This window comes from Hyalella azteca, unplaced genomic scaffold (genome assembly GCF_000764305.2).
Source record: "Hyalella azteca isolate HAZT.00-mixed unplaced genomic scaffold, Hazt_2.0.2 contig3643, whole genome shotgun sequence".
NCBI lineage: Eukaryota > Metazoa > Arthropoda > Malacostraca > Amphipoda > Hyalellidae > Hyalella > Hyalella azteca.
In genome coordinates, this window is record NW_025933885.1 from 93906 (window position 1) to 108816 (window position 14911).

The following is a 14911-nucleotide window of genomic DNA, read 5'->3' on the forward strand; positions in this document are numbered from 1 at the left end:
GAACTAAATCGATCTGGGAATGACTAAGAAGACGAAAATGTTACCCGTTGCACTGCAACGGGTAACATTTTCGTCTTCGATTTCGCAGATTTTAGGCATTTTTAGCGCGATTTTTGGGCGCGAAAAAAATCGGTTTTCCGATGCCGACCGCCAAAAATGGATTTCAGATTCGTAATCTACACCCCAAAAAACATATAATTAAAAAAAAAACACCTTTTTTTTTGGATGTAGTTAATCTGCAATAATACCAATTTCGGATAAAATATAATTTTTTTATGGTTGGCTAATGTCGGTCTTAGTTGGTCCTATGTTCTAATGTTTTTTTTTTTACAGCGTGTATCGGAACTCAAGCTCATATAAATTCTAGCCTAGTAGCCTAGCGACTAGCCACGTAGGACTCCTACGTGGCAAACCAGAGATTTTTTAGAATCAGTGCATTTTTAATTTCCTCAATTACTCAATATTTAAACCAATTTCTTATGTATGATAATGCTGGTATCCATGATACTTTACTCAAGTTTACTGGTCTACTTATAGTAATCAAAATTGAACTTGTGGGAGAGTCTAAAAAACTCTCTGCTTTGCCACCGGACGGTAGGAGTAGGACGTAGCCAGGCTTGAACGAAAAGCACGTTGATGTTCAATGAATGAATAATTAAATTCCTATAGAGGCAGCTGACGGCTACCTGGTTTTACGGTTCGTGTCTTTTTTTTTTGTTTGCTGTATATGATTTTTTTAATTAATACCATATGCTCGCGCTATTCCATTGTCAGATTTATATTGCTGAAAAATATTTATTTCAAATTTCGAAATCGACCCATGGCCGAAACCCGAAAGGCGCACACCCATCACAACAGTCCGGGCGAATTCTTAGGGCTCTGTACCCACAAATAGAGACGAAGTAGGTACATTTTATTGAATTTATGTCTCGTTGACGAAACTTGAAAGCATTGTGTTTTAGGCGACCAGAGTTATGCTAGAGCACACCCCCATTTTATGCCGACTTATGCTTAATAATAAAAAAATGCAATAGAAATTAATGTAAATATATATTTTTGTTCCAGATGTAAAGCATGTGAGGCTTAGGGGTCTATTCAGAAGGTTGCTATTTCTTATGATCCATTAAAAATTAACGTCTAATTCTCTCTTCTAATAAATGATTAACGTGTGGCTGTTCTTTAGACATTGGAAAACACTGGCGTGCCAAGCCGATACACTGAGACTTTAACAGGTCTCTGCATCAAGTTATGTGTTGTCATTCGTCATATTTCGTTATGGTGGATGTTTACAGTAGAAATATATACTCCATGAAGGACTCCATTTAGCAATCAAAAATGAGTTTGTTGTCAGAAATTATATGATATTAGTCGACTTGCTGTCTTCTAGATTGCCAAACAGCTGCCGCCGCCATGGAGCAGAGCGAAGAGGATTGCGAGCTGCAGTCTGAAGGTACGCATGTGATAAGTTGTACATTCTGGATTGTATTTTCTGGATTGATAAGTTGTATTTTCTGGATTGATTCACTCATATCTTTCATTATGAATGATAATCAACTTTGACTTGTACGCTATTAAAGTTGAGTTGCTCCATTCCTGTCACTGTGAGCACTATTGCTATAAACAGTACGAACTATAATTGATTAATTAACTTTTATCCTGAAACTATTTTCTGTGATCAAGTGAAATTGCATGCGACTGCCATACATGCATTTCATTGTCGTTTCTTTAGTTTCCGGTGCGGTTTTACGCCCAAGATTTACAAATGCATTGCCGGAATCAGCCGATAAGCTGTGCTATTTGGGTAATTATTCTTATCTTGGTTTATTGAGAACCTTATTAGCAGTTCCCCGATTGTGAACGTCAATTGGTGCAGGCTGGTTTCATTTGAATGCTTTTCATAGCATGGTATTCAAGAGCGAAAAAACAAGAAGTTATCTCAATTAAATTTGGAGCTAATGAACTTAAAATTTCTGTATATCCTATTATATGAAATGCATTTGAAATTTGGGTTTGATTAAAAAATTAACCTGAGCGGGCGTTTTCGATGAGGCTTTGTCTACATTGATCGCGTTCAATTTATTTTCAGTTTCATCGATAGGTTAGTCAACAACCACACTTAATCTCCATGATCCTATAAGCCCTCAAATGCATTCATTTAGAATTGATTGCTAATATCTATAATTCATTGAGAATTATAGATATTAGCAATCAGAAATAAGCCAAGCCGCTGCTGATGGCTGCATTTCAGTTTAGTCCGGGTTTAAACTTTTTTTTTTCTCCCTCCAAATTGCATTGACTTTCTCTTGCAAGCAACCTTCCGTTCGAGGCGTCAGAGAGAGAAGACTCTATAGTGGTAATTGAAGTGCATGTGGCTGTATTATAGGAAGGAATGAGTCGCGATGTTATTATTATCCAATTTTGTTATTGTAACTATTGTTTTAGACGTGATAGGAAAGTCCTGCTTGCAATTAGCGAGAGCTCTGGCGTTCGAAACATTCTGGATCTGACTCAAATCATTTTTTGGACTTCGTGGGTTCTCTAGTCGATTTAGAACTCGAATTTAGTTCTAAATCGCCATATTATCTATTATCAAATTCAATTATAATCGCTATATTATCACAAATTTAATTTGTGATGATACAAATTTAATTTGTGATATAACGCGAGAAATGTCTGGTTCTTCATTAAATGCCTTTTTTAACGGGCCACCAGTCTTGTTCGTGGAGGTTAGGTAGCCGAGCGCTCGCTCGTAAGCAGGACGCGATACAAGCTGGCTTGCTCGCGCCGTGTCATCATCCCTTGGTTGGCTCTCTAATTGTTTGTTAGCCGCGCCTCCCATCATTACTGAGACCATTTTTATCGTTGGTGACAATCGTCTTTTGGAGCGCTGTGCTATGTAATTGCTGCTCACTCCGCCGTTACATGCAAATATGCAATTTGCAGAGAAATCTTAACATTTTTATTTCAATTATTTATTGAGTGGAAGACTTAGTGGATTTTTCCACGATGGTAGGTGACGGAGAGCACTGGCTGGAAATGTGAAAGTAGTTGTTAAACTCCTTATTTTTCAGGCCTTATTGCATTGTGTCCCCTTGTAGTAATTTTTCTATTTTATTTTGGATTGTTAATGTACACTATTTCCTTATGATTATCATAAGAATAGAAAATGCAAGCTATTCGTATATTATAGAAACAGTCTGTTTGATCCCGCTTTTTTATCCAATGACCTAATGTACCGCTCATTCCTGTTCCGTCTGTTTCAACAAGTATCTTTTTCTTGTCTTAGCTATCGTATCAAAATACAAACTGATTTTTTTTTTTGAGCGGCTTGATTGAAGCAAACGAATCTGCTAGTTATCGTAGAAAAATACTTGCTGTTTTTTTCCGAGCGCCTCGAAATAAGAGATTTTGTCCGTATATTTCATTATAATAATGACCATAAGGAGCAAGTGCAGCACTGTTACAATGAGGGAGCAGCTCTCGTGCCTGGGACGGTCGATATTATAGTGCAGTCCCCCTTCAAAAGATCGATGTGTCCTGCACTGCATGTGTGTAGTAGCTTCACAGCTCTGCCCTCTGGCTAATTCTTTTCTTATGATCCCGCCTTGTGTGTCTGCATTGCTCGCCACAAATTATGCTTCTCTTCTTATTCTTAGGACCAATTGTGCTCCGGGTCGTGCATAAACGGGAATTTGTTAGTTTTTTAGCTGGATAATTTTTGCATTGCTAGGATAGGCCTCGTGTTAATCAGGTCTTCAATGATAGATTAACGGCAAATAAACAACTCGAATAGTCAAGTTTTTTTTTCGATATAAAACGCGATCGTTTCTGCTAGCAGTTTGTACCAAAAAGGAAGTTGTTTCTCTGCAGTTGTGGTGCTAGATCAAAATTAAATTATTTTGTCTTTTCATCGTGTTTACACTTTGTGTACTTATTATTTGTTAACAAACGCTGTATTACCTCTATACGTACGTGACGTGCATTCATTCATTGCATCTTCGAAAGATGATGAGGTTGGTTCCACTTTTTCGATGGTTCCATGAATTTTAGCCACTACAGAACACTGAACGGTCCTGAACGGCCACTACAGAACACTAACGGTCCTAAATCTTCACTGTGTGAAAATTTAGGACCGTTAATAATAGTGATCAACGGTTCTTAATATCAAATGCGTCTCTTATTAATATTTCGATGTCCTGCTTACGAGTCACAGATGACGCTCGGGGAATTCCCCTATTATTCGCATGCTTATTTCATGTGCATTCACTATTCAGTATTCAGGGAAAGCTTTTCGTGATGTGGCGTATTCAGTCCATCGGTGCATCAGTCATTGGACAAGCTCCCCTCATGTGGCCCATCTATCACCGCCGGCCGACGGTGACAGTGGCTGTTCAACGCATTATTCCTGCCCTAAACTTGCCAGTCTTGTTTTCTTCGCAGCACTGCACTCGACAGATCGCATCGCATGCCTTTCGTCTGTTAGCTGCTTTCGCGACTCGTGATAAGTAAAGTTAAAAGTCGTATTGGTTTTTATTAGTATAGATGTCCCTCATTGCTCCGAGTCTACATCTACATTCAAAAAATGTCGAAAATACGTTCGTTTCGGAAATTTTTATTAACGTGTGCAATTTTCCCCATATATATAGTTGTCAATTAACGTTTTAAAATTCAACTGGTGTTGAGAATTACAATGTTTAGGCTTTAGTTTTATAGCAGTTGCGGTAATTATTAATTGACTCCCTACTGATTCAAGGTCGCTCCATTGTCTTCTCTTCGAACTAACGCTAATATATCATTGTAACTTTTTTGAAAAAAATGATCTATTGTCCCCAAGCAAATATCATATCCGAGTTATCATTTGTCTGTGCTATGGTGTAGTTGACAGTTTAGAGATTTTGACGCTCTGATTTTTCTTGTACAATACATAAATTACATCTGCTGATTTTCACTGGAGTTCCAATTTTTAGGTTTTTGCTTGAGTCTAATTTGTAAAATGAATTTTTTTAAAAATTCATTGATAGTTGAAGTTGATAATTAAATTTAAATTTTTAATTATCAACTCTTAATATGCACAGTAAATTCGTAGTTATTAAAATGGGACCATAGGGTTTTACAGCGAGCAGCATTACTTGTGTCCAAATCTATTATGGTCAGGATTTGTTAGGCCTAATACGGGAGTGAAGGACGTGGCTCCTGATTGTCTAGAGCGTCTCTCACAACAAATTTCTAGAGATAACTAGGTAGTCCCCGTATAAGTTGAGCATTCCTTTGCCTATAATTTGTGTCCATCACTAATGGCTAATTATTGTGCCATATCTCTACAGTAACCTTATATAACAGTAGTCTTGGGTGCTTTAAAAGTTCCTGCAGGCTCTGTTCAAGGCGAAATGTCTTGGTACTGATGCAGCAAATGTTGTGAGTGTACTTGGACGAATAAAATTTGTCTTGCATTAGGAAAGTTTATTATTTATCAAGCAGAATACTGTATACTTACTCTACTTTATAAAGCAGAACACTAACGATCAAGCGCGATTGAAGTTCCGGTCTTACGCTTTCATTTTTTATATAACGCGTAAAATGTATCAGACGGTATAATTTTTAGAATTGCGTATATGCTTTGCGAACAATAATTAATTGATTGTGTGAAATTACGTCTATTTCTTAATGCGTTTATCTCTTATCGAGTTTCCCCCGTTCGCGACAGTTGGCAGCGGGATTTTATTGCCGAGAGTGAATGGTCTGATCCGATCAGGAACAGATATACGTGTAATTTTCAGTGGCTTAGCTTCAGATTACAGCTGCTCTTCATGGACTTCTCTCGCGATTGCCGTCTGTCAAACATATATGTTTACATGTTTTCATATATATTCGATTTCTTGTTGACTTGAAAGTGCCGTCCTTTGAAAATTATTATGACCTTTGCACGTAGCAGTTTGAGATGAAATTTTGTGTTGAATTTAATATACTGTTTTTATTTCATATCTCTCTTCAGGGTGATAATTCATATACGCAGAAATATCCTATTGTAAATTTAAGCTAAGGAATTGTGCCTCTGGTATAAACTATTGAATCATTTTTATTGCGTCGAAATTTATTACTGTACAATGGCTCCTTCGTTTTACATTAAAGACCACTTAATCGCAACTTCGTGACGTAAGCCTGTATGTATGATGATTGTATGTGTGGTCTAGGAAGAATCTTGAAGACGCCCCCGGTTCAAAAATATTTTGATTTGCATGGACTTCAATTCAATTGAATTTCCATAACAAATTCACTAGAGTGTGTGATAACCTAATGATAATTGCATAATGTTCTTAAAGTTTCGTTGATGGGGGGCGTCTCCCTGTATCGATTACAGTACGCGGTAAACGCGGTGCCTTCTCCATTGATATAATATTGATTTACGGGGACGGTTGTTGAGGGTGGTTGTGTTTTTGTTGGCTCGTGCCAGTTGGCCGAGGATCTTGTTACAGGCTCACACCCTTTCTAAAGTCCTTAAATGAAAGATTTGAGCTTTTTTATTTAAGTAGTCTTTGACTCTAGGTCTTGATATATGTGCTCCGTCTCACTGTATATGAAGAAAAAATAATAATATCGCTGCGGGTAAGTTCATTATGACTTTAATGGTGAATCTTACTGAACATTTACTGCAGTTCACTGTACTCTTATGTAACATAACGGCATTTTTATTTGTCCGAAGTTGATAACGGTTCGTATTTTGGTCTCGTGTGACAATGGCTTATGATCGCAATGTTGATCGTGATCTTGCGAGAGTCGAAGCACTCATTATTGACCTACTCGCAAATTAGGCTTAGAGGACCCTTGTGTCTCTGTTACAAGCACGGTCGCTGGTATTCATTTGGAATACATTATTACACCTATTCGACATTGTCTTCACTCGCAAAATTTCTCAAAGCGGAGGATGCTGCCGCATACATAATGTCCATGGCGTGAAACTTGAGGATGCAACTTCAAATATCAATCCGGATTAAATTTGTGCGTATTATTGATGTATAATTCTCCAACTTAAGCGTGGTCAGAAGTATTGTTGAACTTGATGTGATCAAAATCTTGATCAAATGTACACATGTCTCACTCGAGCGTGGTCAGAAGTCGTGGGTAGAGAATTGTTTATGAATTTTTGATCTTGATACGATAAAAATCTTGATCAAGTGTATATTTGCCTCACTCGAGCGTGGTCAGAAGACGGCTTGGGTTGCGTATCACTTATATATGTTTATGGTCATCTAGAAGAACATTCATACATTTAGAAATCTAGAACAAATTCATACACATTTGTCTCAATGTCTGACTACATTGTGGCCAGAAGACCAGGTATGTCGAGGACCTAACGTCTACCGTAGCTCGGAAGCTGCTGGGCTGTGGATTACCCGACTCCCGTTACCTGGTAATACCTTTCATGCCCAGACATGCAGTACCTGCGCGCGTTTCTGTCCCTTTCTTTTATACTTATTGAAGTCTCTTTGTCCATCGCACTTCCGATCCTTTGTTCCAGGCCCGAGAACAGTACATTTTAAGAGGAACGTTTAACTTGGTTGTCATGAAACGACCGAAAAAGGAAGCTGAATGTCGACTGGAGCAATACACATCAATGCCCCGTTTCATCTCTGGTATGTACAGAAGTTTGTTAAGCACACTTCAGTCTGGCGTGTTTCTCATTAATGTGATGAAATTGCCCCACATTTTTTCATATAAATAAATTATTGTTAACGAGTTCGTGCGCTAATGGTTTAGCTAAAAATTTGCATTTTCATTACCGTGCGTTGACAGCAAATAAAGATCTGAATTAATAAGAAAATATTAGGACTAATTCATAAATTAAAACTGAACACATTGATGCTGGACTGTTCTGCAATTTCGTCTCACGTTACCATCGTCCCAATAATAGAACGCAAGCATAGTTAGTTTATGAGTTATCATGGATTAGTTCTGCAATGGGGGTAATTTCAACGTGATTTTAGGCCTCTGTCTCTGGCAGAGGCGTCCGGGGTCTTCTTTGGTGCCCGGGCCACCTTGACGCTCAGAGATTGAAGCACGTGGTTCTCCTAATTATAGAATACCGGCAACAGTTATTCAATGAGTTTCATTCAACGAGTTTATTTCTTCAGTGGCTGTAATATTCAACGTGATTTTATGTCGCTGTCTCTGGTGAAGGCGTCCGGGTTCTTGCTTGGTGCCCGGGGCATGTTTACGCTGAGCGTTTGAAGCGTGTTTGTTTGACGGTAGCCACGTGCCCGTGGTGCAACGAAACCTGGTGCCGCCGGTAAGTCGTCAAGTTAGTATTTTACTGACAACTTCATTTTCTTTATTATTGAAGAGTGACTTGTTTCGTTTCTGTCATTCAAGGTACTGTAGTACCTCAGATGAATAAAATATACTTTAATTTCTGTTTGACTGCTAAATGCTATTCGTGTAAATTATAATTTTTTTATTTTTATAGAAATTTGGCAGCATATTGTACTGTTTGAACTCTGACAATGCAAGGATAATTTCAAATAGTAAATTTGATGTAGTCACAGGCTATACTCTGAAGTAAGCGTTTTTCAAGTCGAAAACCACGGTTATCGATCTTTAATCTTAGAGATTTCTCGGTCTCAGCGAACTACAGTATATCGAGCTGTGCAATAGTTTACAGTAGTTGTAGAACAGATGTGCTCACGCTCGTATCCCAGTTTAGTGAGTTTACACCACACAACTCATGCTTGCCTCTAGCATGTCACGAGTTTATCATAATTCATGTTGTTTGGTGTACGAATGCAAGACTCGCTGTATTTCAGCGCGATGAACTACAAGATGATCAAGGCGGACAGGCAGACAAGTGAAAAAACTAGTGCAATTTATACGTTGTTCTTTCAGTAAGATCTACATCTTAATGTGTCGTGACTTGAAGGCTTCATTTCGAAACATTTTCAGGGGTATGAATACAATGTTTGATAAACTGAATACAATGATTCAGACGCTTCGTTTTTTTGTGTGTAGGGCTTTCAAACAATTTCAAATTTCAACATCATGTATATTTTGATACCGAAAAATACTGGTATGTTGCGCCGTGTTTGAAAATTTTTAAACTGAACGAAATCAATGTGTGTATGCGTACAAACCAAGTCAATGTATTAATCAGGTAAACTATTATTAACGAATGGAATTGAACATTTTGACTTCAATTCTTACGCAGTTGGTTCCTTTTTAGTCGCTGATTGAACTGCTACATAATGGATCCTGTAAATACTGTACTTTTCGCGCTGCTGAAGAAGGTGTTGTAGACCTTGAGCGACCGGATGCTGTTTATAATTCTTGTTCTTGGCGAAGACGTTTGGGGCTGCAACGTGCATTTTCTGGAAGGAGCCTAGCGCTAGTGGCACCTTGTATATAATTGCCTGCAATCAGTACAATCATGTGCTTGGTTATTCAAGCTAAAATTGAGATTTTTGGTGACAATGAGACCAGTTGTTTTCTATTTCCTCCCTGTACACATTGTTGCTAGTTAATTGCACAGCTTGACTTTTACATGCTTGCATTTATGTCTTCAATATATTTTGTCGTTATAATTTACGACCTTTTGCTTTTTATGAATTCAGTGTAATATCGTTTACCTGAATTAGTCGCTCCTTGAATTCATTAGCGTGACAACGGTAGGCTGTTATAATTATCAAGCATTGTATTATTCGAATCTGAATTATGATTTTTAATGAATAAATGATAGTCCATATATTAAATTTACGCCATTTATTGGTCTTTTTGTTCACGAATAAAATTTAAACATTTCTCGGCTAGCTCGGCTGCCGCAATTCGATACCATCACGGGGGGCTTGTGGCAACATGGAGGCTGGCTATGCTTGAGCAGCTGCGTGGCTCATGAGCTAGGCTCGATATTTTTTTTAACCTCTAAATTTTGCTCAATATACTGGCAAGCAAAGGTTCTAAACAATTCTAGGAGGAATCCTCTGCATGTTCTTCACACTGTTGTTTAATATCCCGGCAAGGAAAGGTTATGAACTTTGATTATTTATTATATTATTTGAGTCCAGGATGTATGCTGCGCTTGCTGCACGTATTTTCTGCCTTTGTTATCACTCAACTACCGAGAGATGCACTCATTTGGAGCAGAAATAGTGGTATATCTATTCCCAGCTTTATATTCTGTTGCGTTATGGACACTCCCATTAGCGTGTTTTTATATGGAGCCTATTGCGCGGCTAAATTATATCGATCCCAAACGTTTTCGAGCCGTTCCCTCTACTGTGTTATTATGAACAATTAAAAAACCATTGATAATCGTATTTTATAAATTTGAATCACAGTATTTGATGCAGCTTTATCGTGTGTCTAGATGTGTTTTTAGTTTCTAATTCGGCATTAAAATTGTTAATGACCAAGTGCGAAGTGAGTCTGTCGTTATATTTTAATTTTTCACCCAACAGATTCTCTCAAGTTCAAAATCCTACTGTTTGGTTAGTCTTCATGCCTAATTTTCATTTATTCTATTTTCCCTGGTTCTTTAGGTTCCATTGTGTTGATTCATCTATTATTTTTTGAACCTACCGTCGACTGTTACGTGTAAATTGACTCATAGTGAACCATTATTGCACTCGTCTGTTACGTAAATGTTCCGTATGTAGGATACCGATATTCATGCTCGTATAATGCATGTTGTGCGTGTGTCAACGCCTGCATTACATGTGGTGCAAGCTTTTTCGTGTTGGCGCGTATAACACGCGTTGCATCGCTCGATCCACTGATGCTTAGAACATTCACTATTTTTCCATTGTGATAATAGATGCGGATGATTGATTTTATACATTTGAGTTTAAGGAAATGTTTACAAATATTTTTTCTAATCACCGGCTCTTAGGGTCAATTCGATTCAATTGATTCCATAGACTTGCAGAGTTTACGTTTTTTTGCATTGTCTCCTGTCTATTCCAGCTTTGGGTATAGCATCAGCTTAGCACGCGAGATTTGTGCACCTCTTTGATCTTTGGACGATTTCCGTCTAGCGGTGACACTGGCTTGGAATCGCCCAATGGAGCAAATGGCCATTGGCCATATCGTTTCACTCAATTTTTTTCTGAGTATCTGTATGGTATTTGTACTAAATTCAATTTCAAATTAGTCATGAGTATCGGTATGGTATTTGCACTAAATTATATAAATTTCGAAATTTACTTTGAATGCGTTTTTTCAGAGTTGCGCCTATTATTTACATACCGTATTATATTCATAGTGGCCCGGAACAGCGTCGATATAAATTCACGATTAGTGTTCTCACTTTTTACAACACTTCTCTTTAACTTCACTTCTTGTTTGTTTGTCTGTCTGTCTGTCTGTCTGTCTGTCTGTCTGTCTGTCTGTCTGTCTGTCTGCTACAAATCTTATAATCGATATTTAACACACTTCTACCTGTCCAATCGATCTGAAATTTTGCACACTTGCGTAAAGTTGGAGACAATGCATGAATCAATTGACAGAATAAATAATTTTATAAATTAGAAAAAAAAAAAATTTTCATTATTAAAAAAAGTAAAAAATAATTTCGTCTGCTACAAATCTTATAATCCATATATGACACAATTTTACCTGTCCAATTGATCTGAAATTTTGCACAATTGCATAAAGTCAGAGACAATGCATGAATCAATTGACAGAATAAATAATTTTGAAAATTTACAAAATTTTGATATCTTAAAAAAATTGTGAAAAATAATTTTTCTAATATTTGAAAATAAAATTAGAAATTCATTGGATATGTGTAACATCCAAGACACTGAATTGTTCAGAAGTGTTGTCCTTGAAAAGTAATTTTTAAACGCATATTATTTGACCTGCCATTGCCATTCTCAGCAGTCAAAGGTATCTGTACGAAAGGTTGTTTGCTCCTAATAATAGCGCTAACTTTGAAAATCATAATCTTGCTCTAATTTAAAATTTGCATTTGCCTTAGAATTAGTAAATGTAATTACCTTAAAAGTTCTATTGTTTTAGTCAATTATGTTTGACTTCTGCGCACGGAATCAGTGAAACTCTGTTGTTGTGCCTTATTCACAGTATTTGCAATTGTATCTCGTGATATTTAATATTTTTTTTTATAAATTTGTAAGCCTAAGTCTCTTCGCAAAAAATCCTGCAGCCCGCCGCTCCTCGTAGTTAGCGATCATTAGGGTTGGTATAATGTCAAGTTTATATGTTGACGAGTCGCGCAGATGTCTCAAAGTCGCTCACATAATTGGATTGTCGCATCCATTTTTTCTTTCTAACATGATGCCGAAGCCATCTTTGTCTCTATATCCCGCGGCTGCTCTCGTCCTCGAAGTTTCTTCGGGTCCCCATCACGGAACGTCTTTGCACCTTTTTTGTGACAAAAATTCCGTTAGTAACGGCCTATTTGTTCGAAGCATAAATACGCTTGCATTTTATTGAAGAATTTATTATTTTGCTTAGGGATTTCAAAATGATATCGCTAAGGGCTTGCTCAACTCGCGTTGAGTTTCTTCGTTACCTGTAAAGCAAACATTCTCGACGAGATATTGCAGATTGTGCATACAATTATTTATTATTTTCCATATTTTTAGATTAATTCCACGAATGTACTGTTATAATTGAGGACAAGAAATAAGTTCATTTGGGTTCATTTGGTTATAACATGCAATGATTGACGGTTTTACTTACTCCTACCATGCAGGTCTTTCGTCAAAGCCAGTTTTGTTGTGGTTAGAGGCTGTCATTGACTTACATCCATTTTTTTCGCGGTTTCGTTACGAGAAAATAATAGATGAAACTTTCAGGTATGCGCTTTCTCTTGTGTAATCTTTTTTCCTGTGTCCTAACATGATATATATATATACTGTAACTTCGACATTTATCTTGATATACCGTATGCATTCTAAATTTTGGTCGAGCTAAAATCCGATTGTACACTTTGAAAGTTATACAGTTAAACTTTATTAACCAATGAAATACTAACTTTTTATATGTTCTTAACACATTATGCACTTCATTTTTGGGGTGTTATCTTCAAGCTGCAGTGCTGAAATATATGCACCAGTGCCTCCAAGTGCATCGCATTACATTGCAGTCGAGCGCGCAAACAGTACCATGCAGTATGAGTATCACGAGGCGGTAATGTTCGCTTTGTAGGAAACTTGTCGGACATGATAAAATCTAGACGGGTGTGTTAGATTACGCAGTATATAAGGTGCTCGACTGCATATAGACGCTGACAGTCCTACAGTTAGTTTCCTTCAATTTGCAGTATAAAGGTTCAGTTGGTTAAGTTATGCGTGACGCGTTTGTTATAGTCGTCCAGTACATTTCCTTGATTTTTATAACGCATTCGCACGCGAGGTCGATGTCTCAAAAAAAGCGAAGGAGGAAATAATATCTGAATTTTGTGTCAGTAGTGTTTTTTTTCTAGCTGGAGATCGCAATCTCGAAGCATGCATAACTGTTCTCGGTACTGAAATTCTGCATTCAATCTGGTACATCTTTCATCAGTCAAATGATGGCTAGTCCTCATGGCTAAGCCACACGAGGAGCAGCCTTGTGCTCTCTAGTTTAACGTATTAATTTTTTTTCAAACAAGTTATGTACTGTTTTGAGTTGTATAATTTTGTATTTTTTTAATGATATTATTATTAATATTATTTCTTCATGATAATAATATTATTTCTTCACATTTTTTTTAGTAATTTTATATACAGTCAAGTGATGTTTTTTCTTGTTTCTTTCAAACAAACTTGGAAAATTAACTGTTCTAAAATTACTAGATTGCTTAAATCGCAAGTTAATCAGGATTTATACTCAAATTAAGAAATTCATGTCAAGGCAATATAATGAAGTTGTTCCCGATTGTGACAGTAGGAACCTGATTTACTGTTCTTTTCCCTACTTCGGTAAAGCATCTGAGACCATGGCTAAGGAATAACTTCAAAATCGGTTCGTTCTTCAACTATAAAGATGCTCTCCCTCTTTTTATGCGTTCGTCCCTAGTATATAGATACAGTTGTGCGCAGTGCGCATCAGCGTACGTCGGTATGACGTCTCGCAATTTTTACACTAGGCTGGCGGAGCATAAAGGCAGAAGTTTTAGAACGGGAACTTTACTTGCACATCCTCCTCATTCAGCAGTGCGCGTCCATGCCGAGCAGTGCAATGTTCCGGTGTCCGATAGTGATTTTAGAGTTCTAGCTTACACGACCGGTGTTACTGACCTACGAATTTTAGAATCTCTGTATATTTTGAAACAGAAACCTCGGTTAAATGCAGCCTTCAGCTCCTATCCCCTTGAAATTGTTAATAGATAGGTCTGTCTCCTTATGTGTATTTGTTTTTATTTTTGTCAATTTATGTTTTTATCTTCGATGTGAATTTAGTTTTCTAATCGATTCTGCTTTTCTTATAGGTTTTGAACTTTGAACTGTCGATGGAGCTGGACTCCGAAACGTTTTCATTTTTAAGAAATGGTTAATATACTGGCTGTTTTCTTTGCTTTTAAATTCCTGATTAACTGTTCTGAGTTAAGGTTTTTATGCACTTTACGCGTGTTTACGGTCGCCGACGGCTTACGAAACACAGGCTGTGAAAAGTCACAGCGCAGTACCGCTTGTCACTCATGGGGGGCGTAACTGTCACTCGAGACTCCGAGTCGCGTTGCTGCTACATGGCGTCAACCGTACCCGTGTTACAGGTCATATTGGTCACGACATGCAAGTCTTTACACCACGGACCGGTGAGTAGGAGTATCTTCGAAAAATCAAATTAAAATGTTGGTTTTTGCGTGTGCTTGCTGAATTAAAAGTATTGATGATATTTTCAACTTTCTACAAGCTACTTTGTTTCACTGTCTATTTAATTACCAGGAACGCGCTTTAGCTCAGTTCCTGTACTGAATGAA

General features: G+C 37.4%; 1 protein-coding gene across 1 annotated transcript in view; it reads left to right on the top strand.

The window, feature by feature from the left end:
* The first annotated feature begins 1065 nt into the window (after positions 1 to 1065).
* The window catches only part of LOC108669569, a 73187-nt gene continuing 59341 nt past the window's right edge, over positions 1066 to 14911 (top strand). Inside the window, exon 1 of the mRNA XM_018156944.2 lies at positions 1066 to 1450. Coding sequence (XP_018012433.1) covers positions 1411 to 1450 — 40 coding nt within the window. The 5' untranslated portion in view covers positions 1066 to 1410. The remainder of the gene's footprint in view (positions 1451 to 14911) is intronic.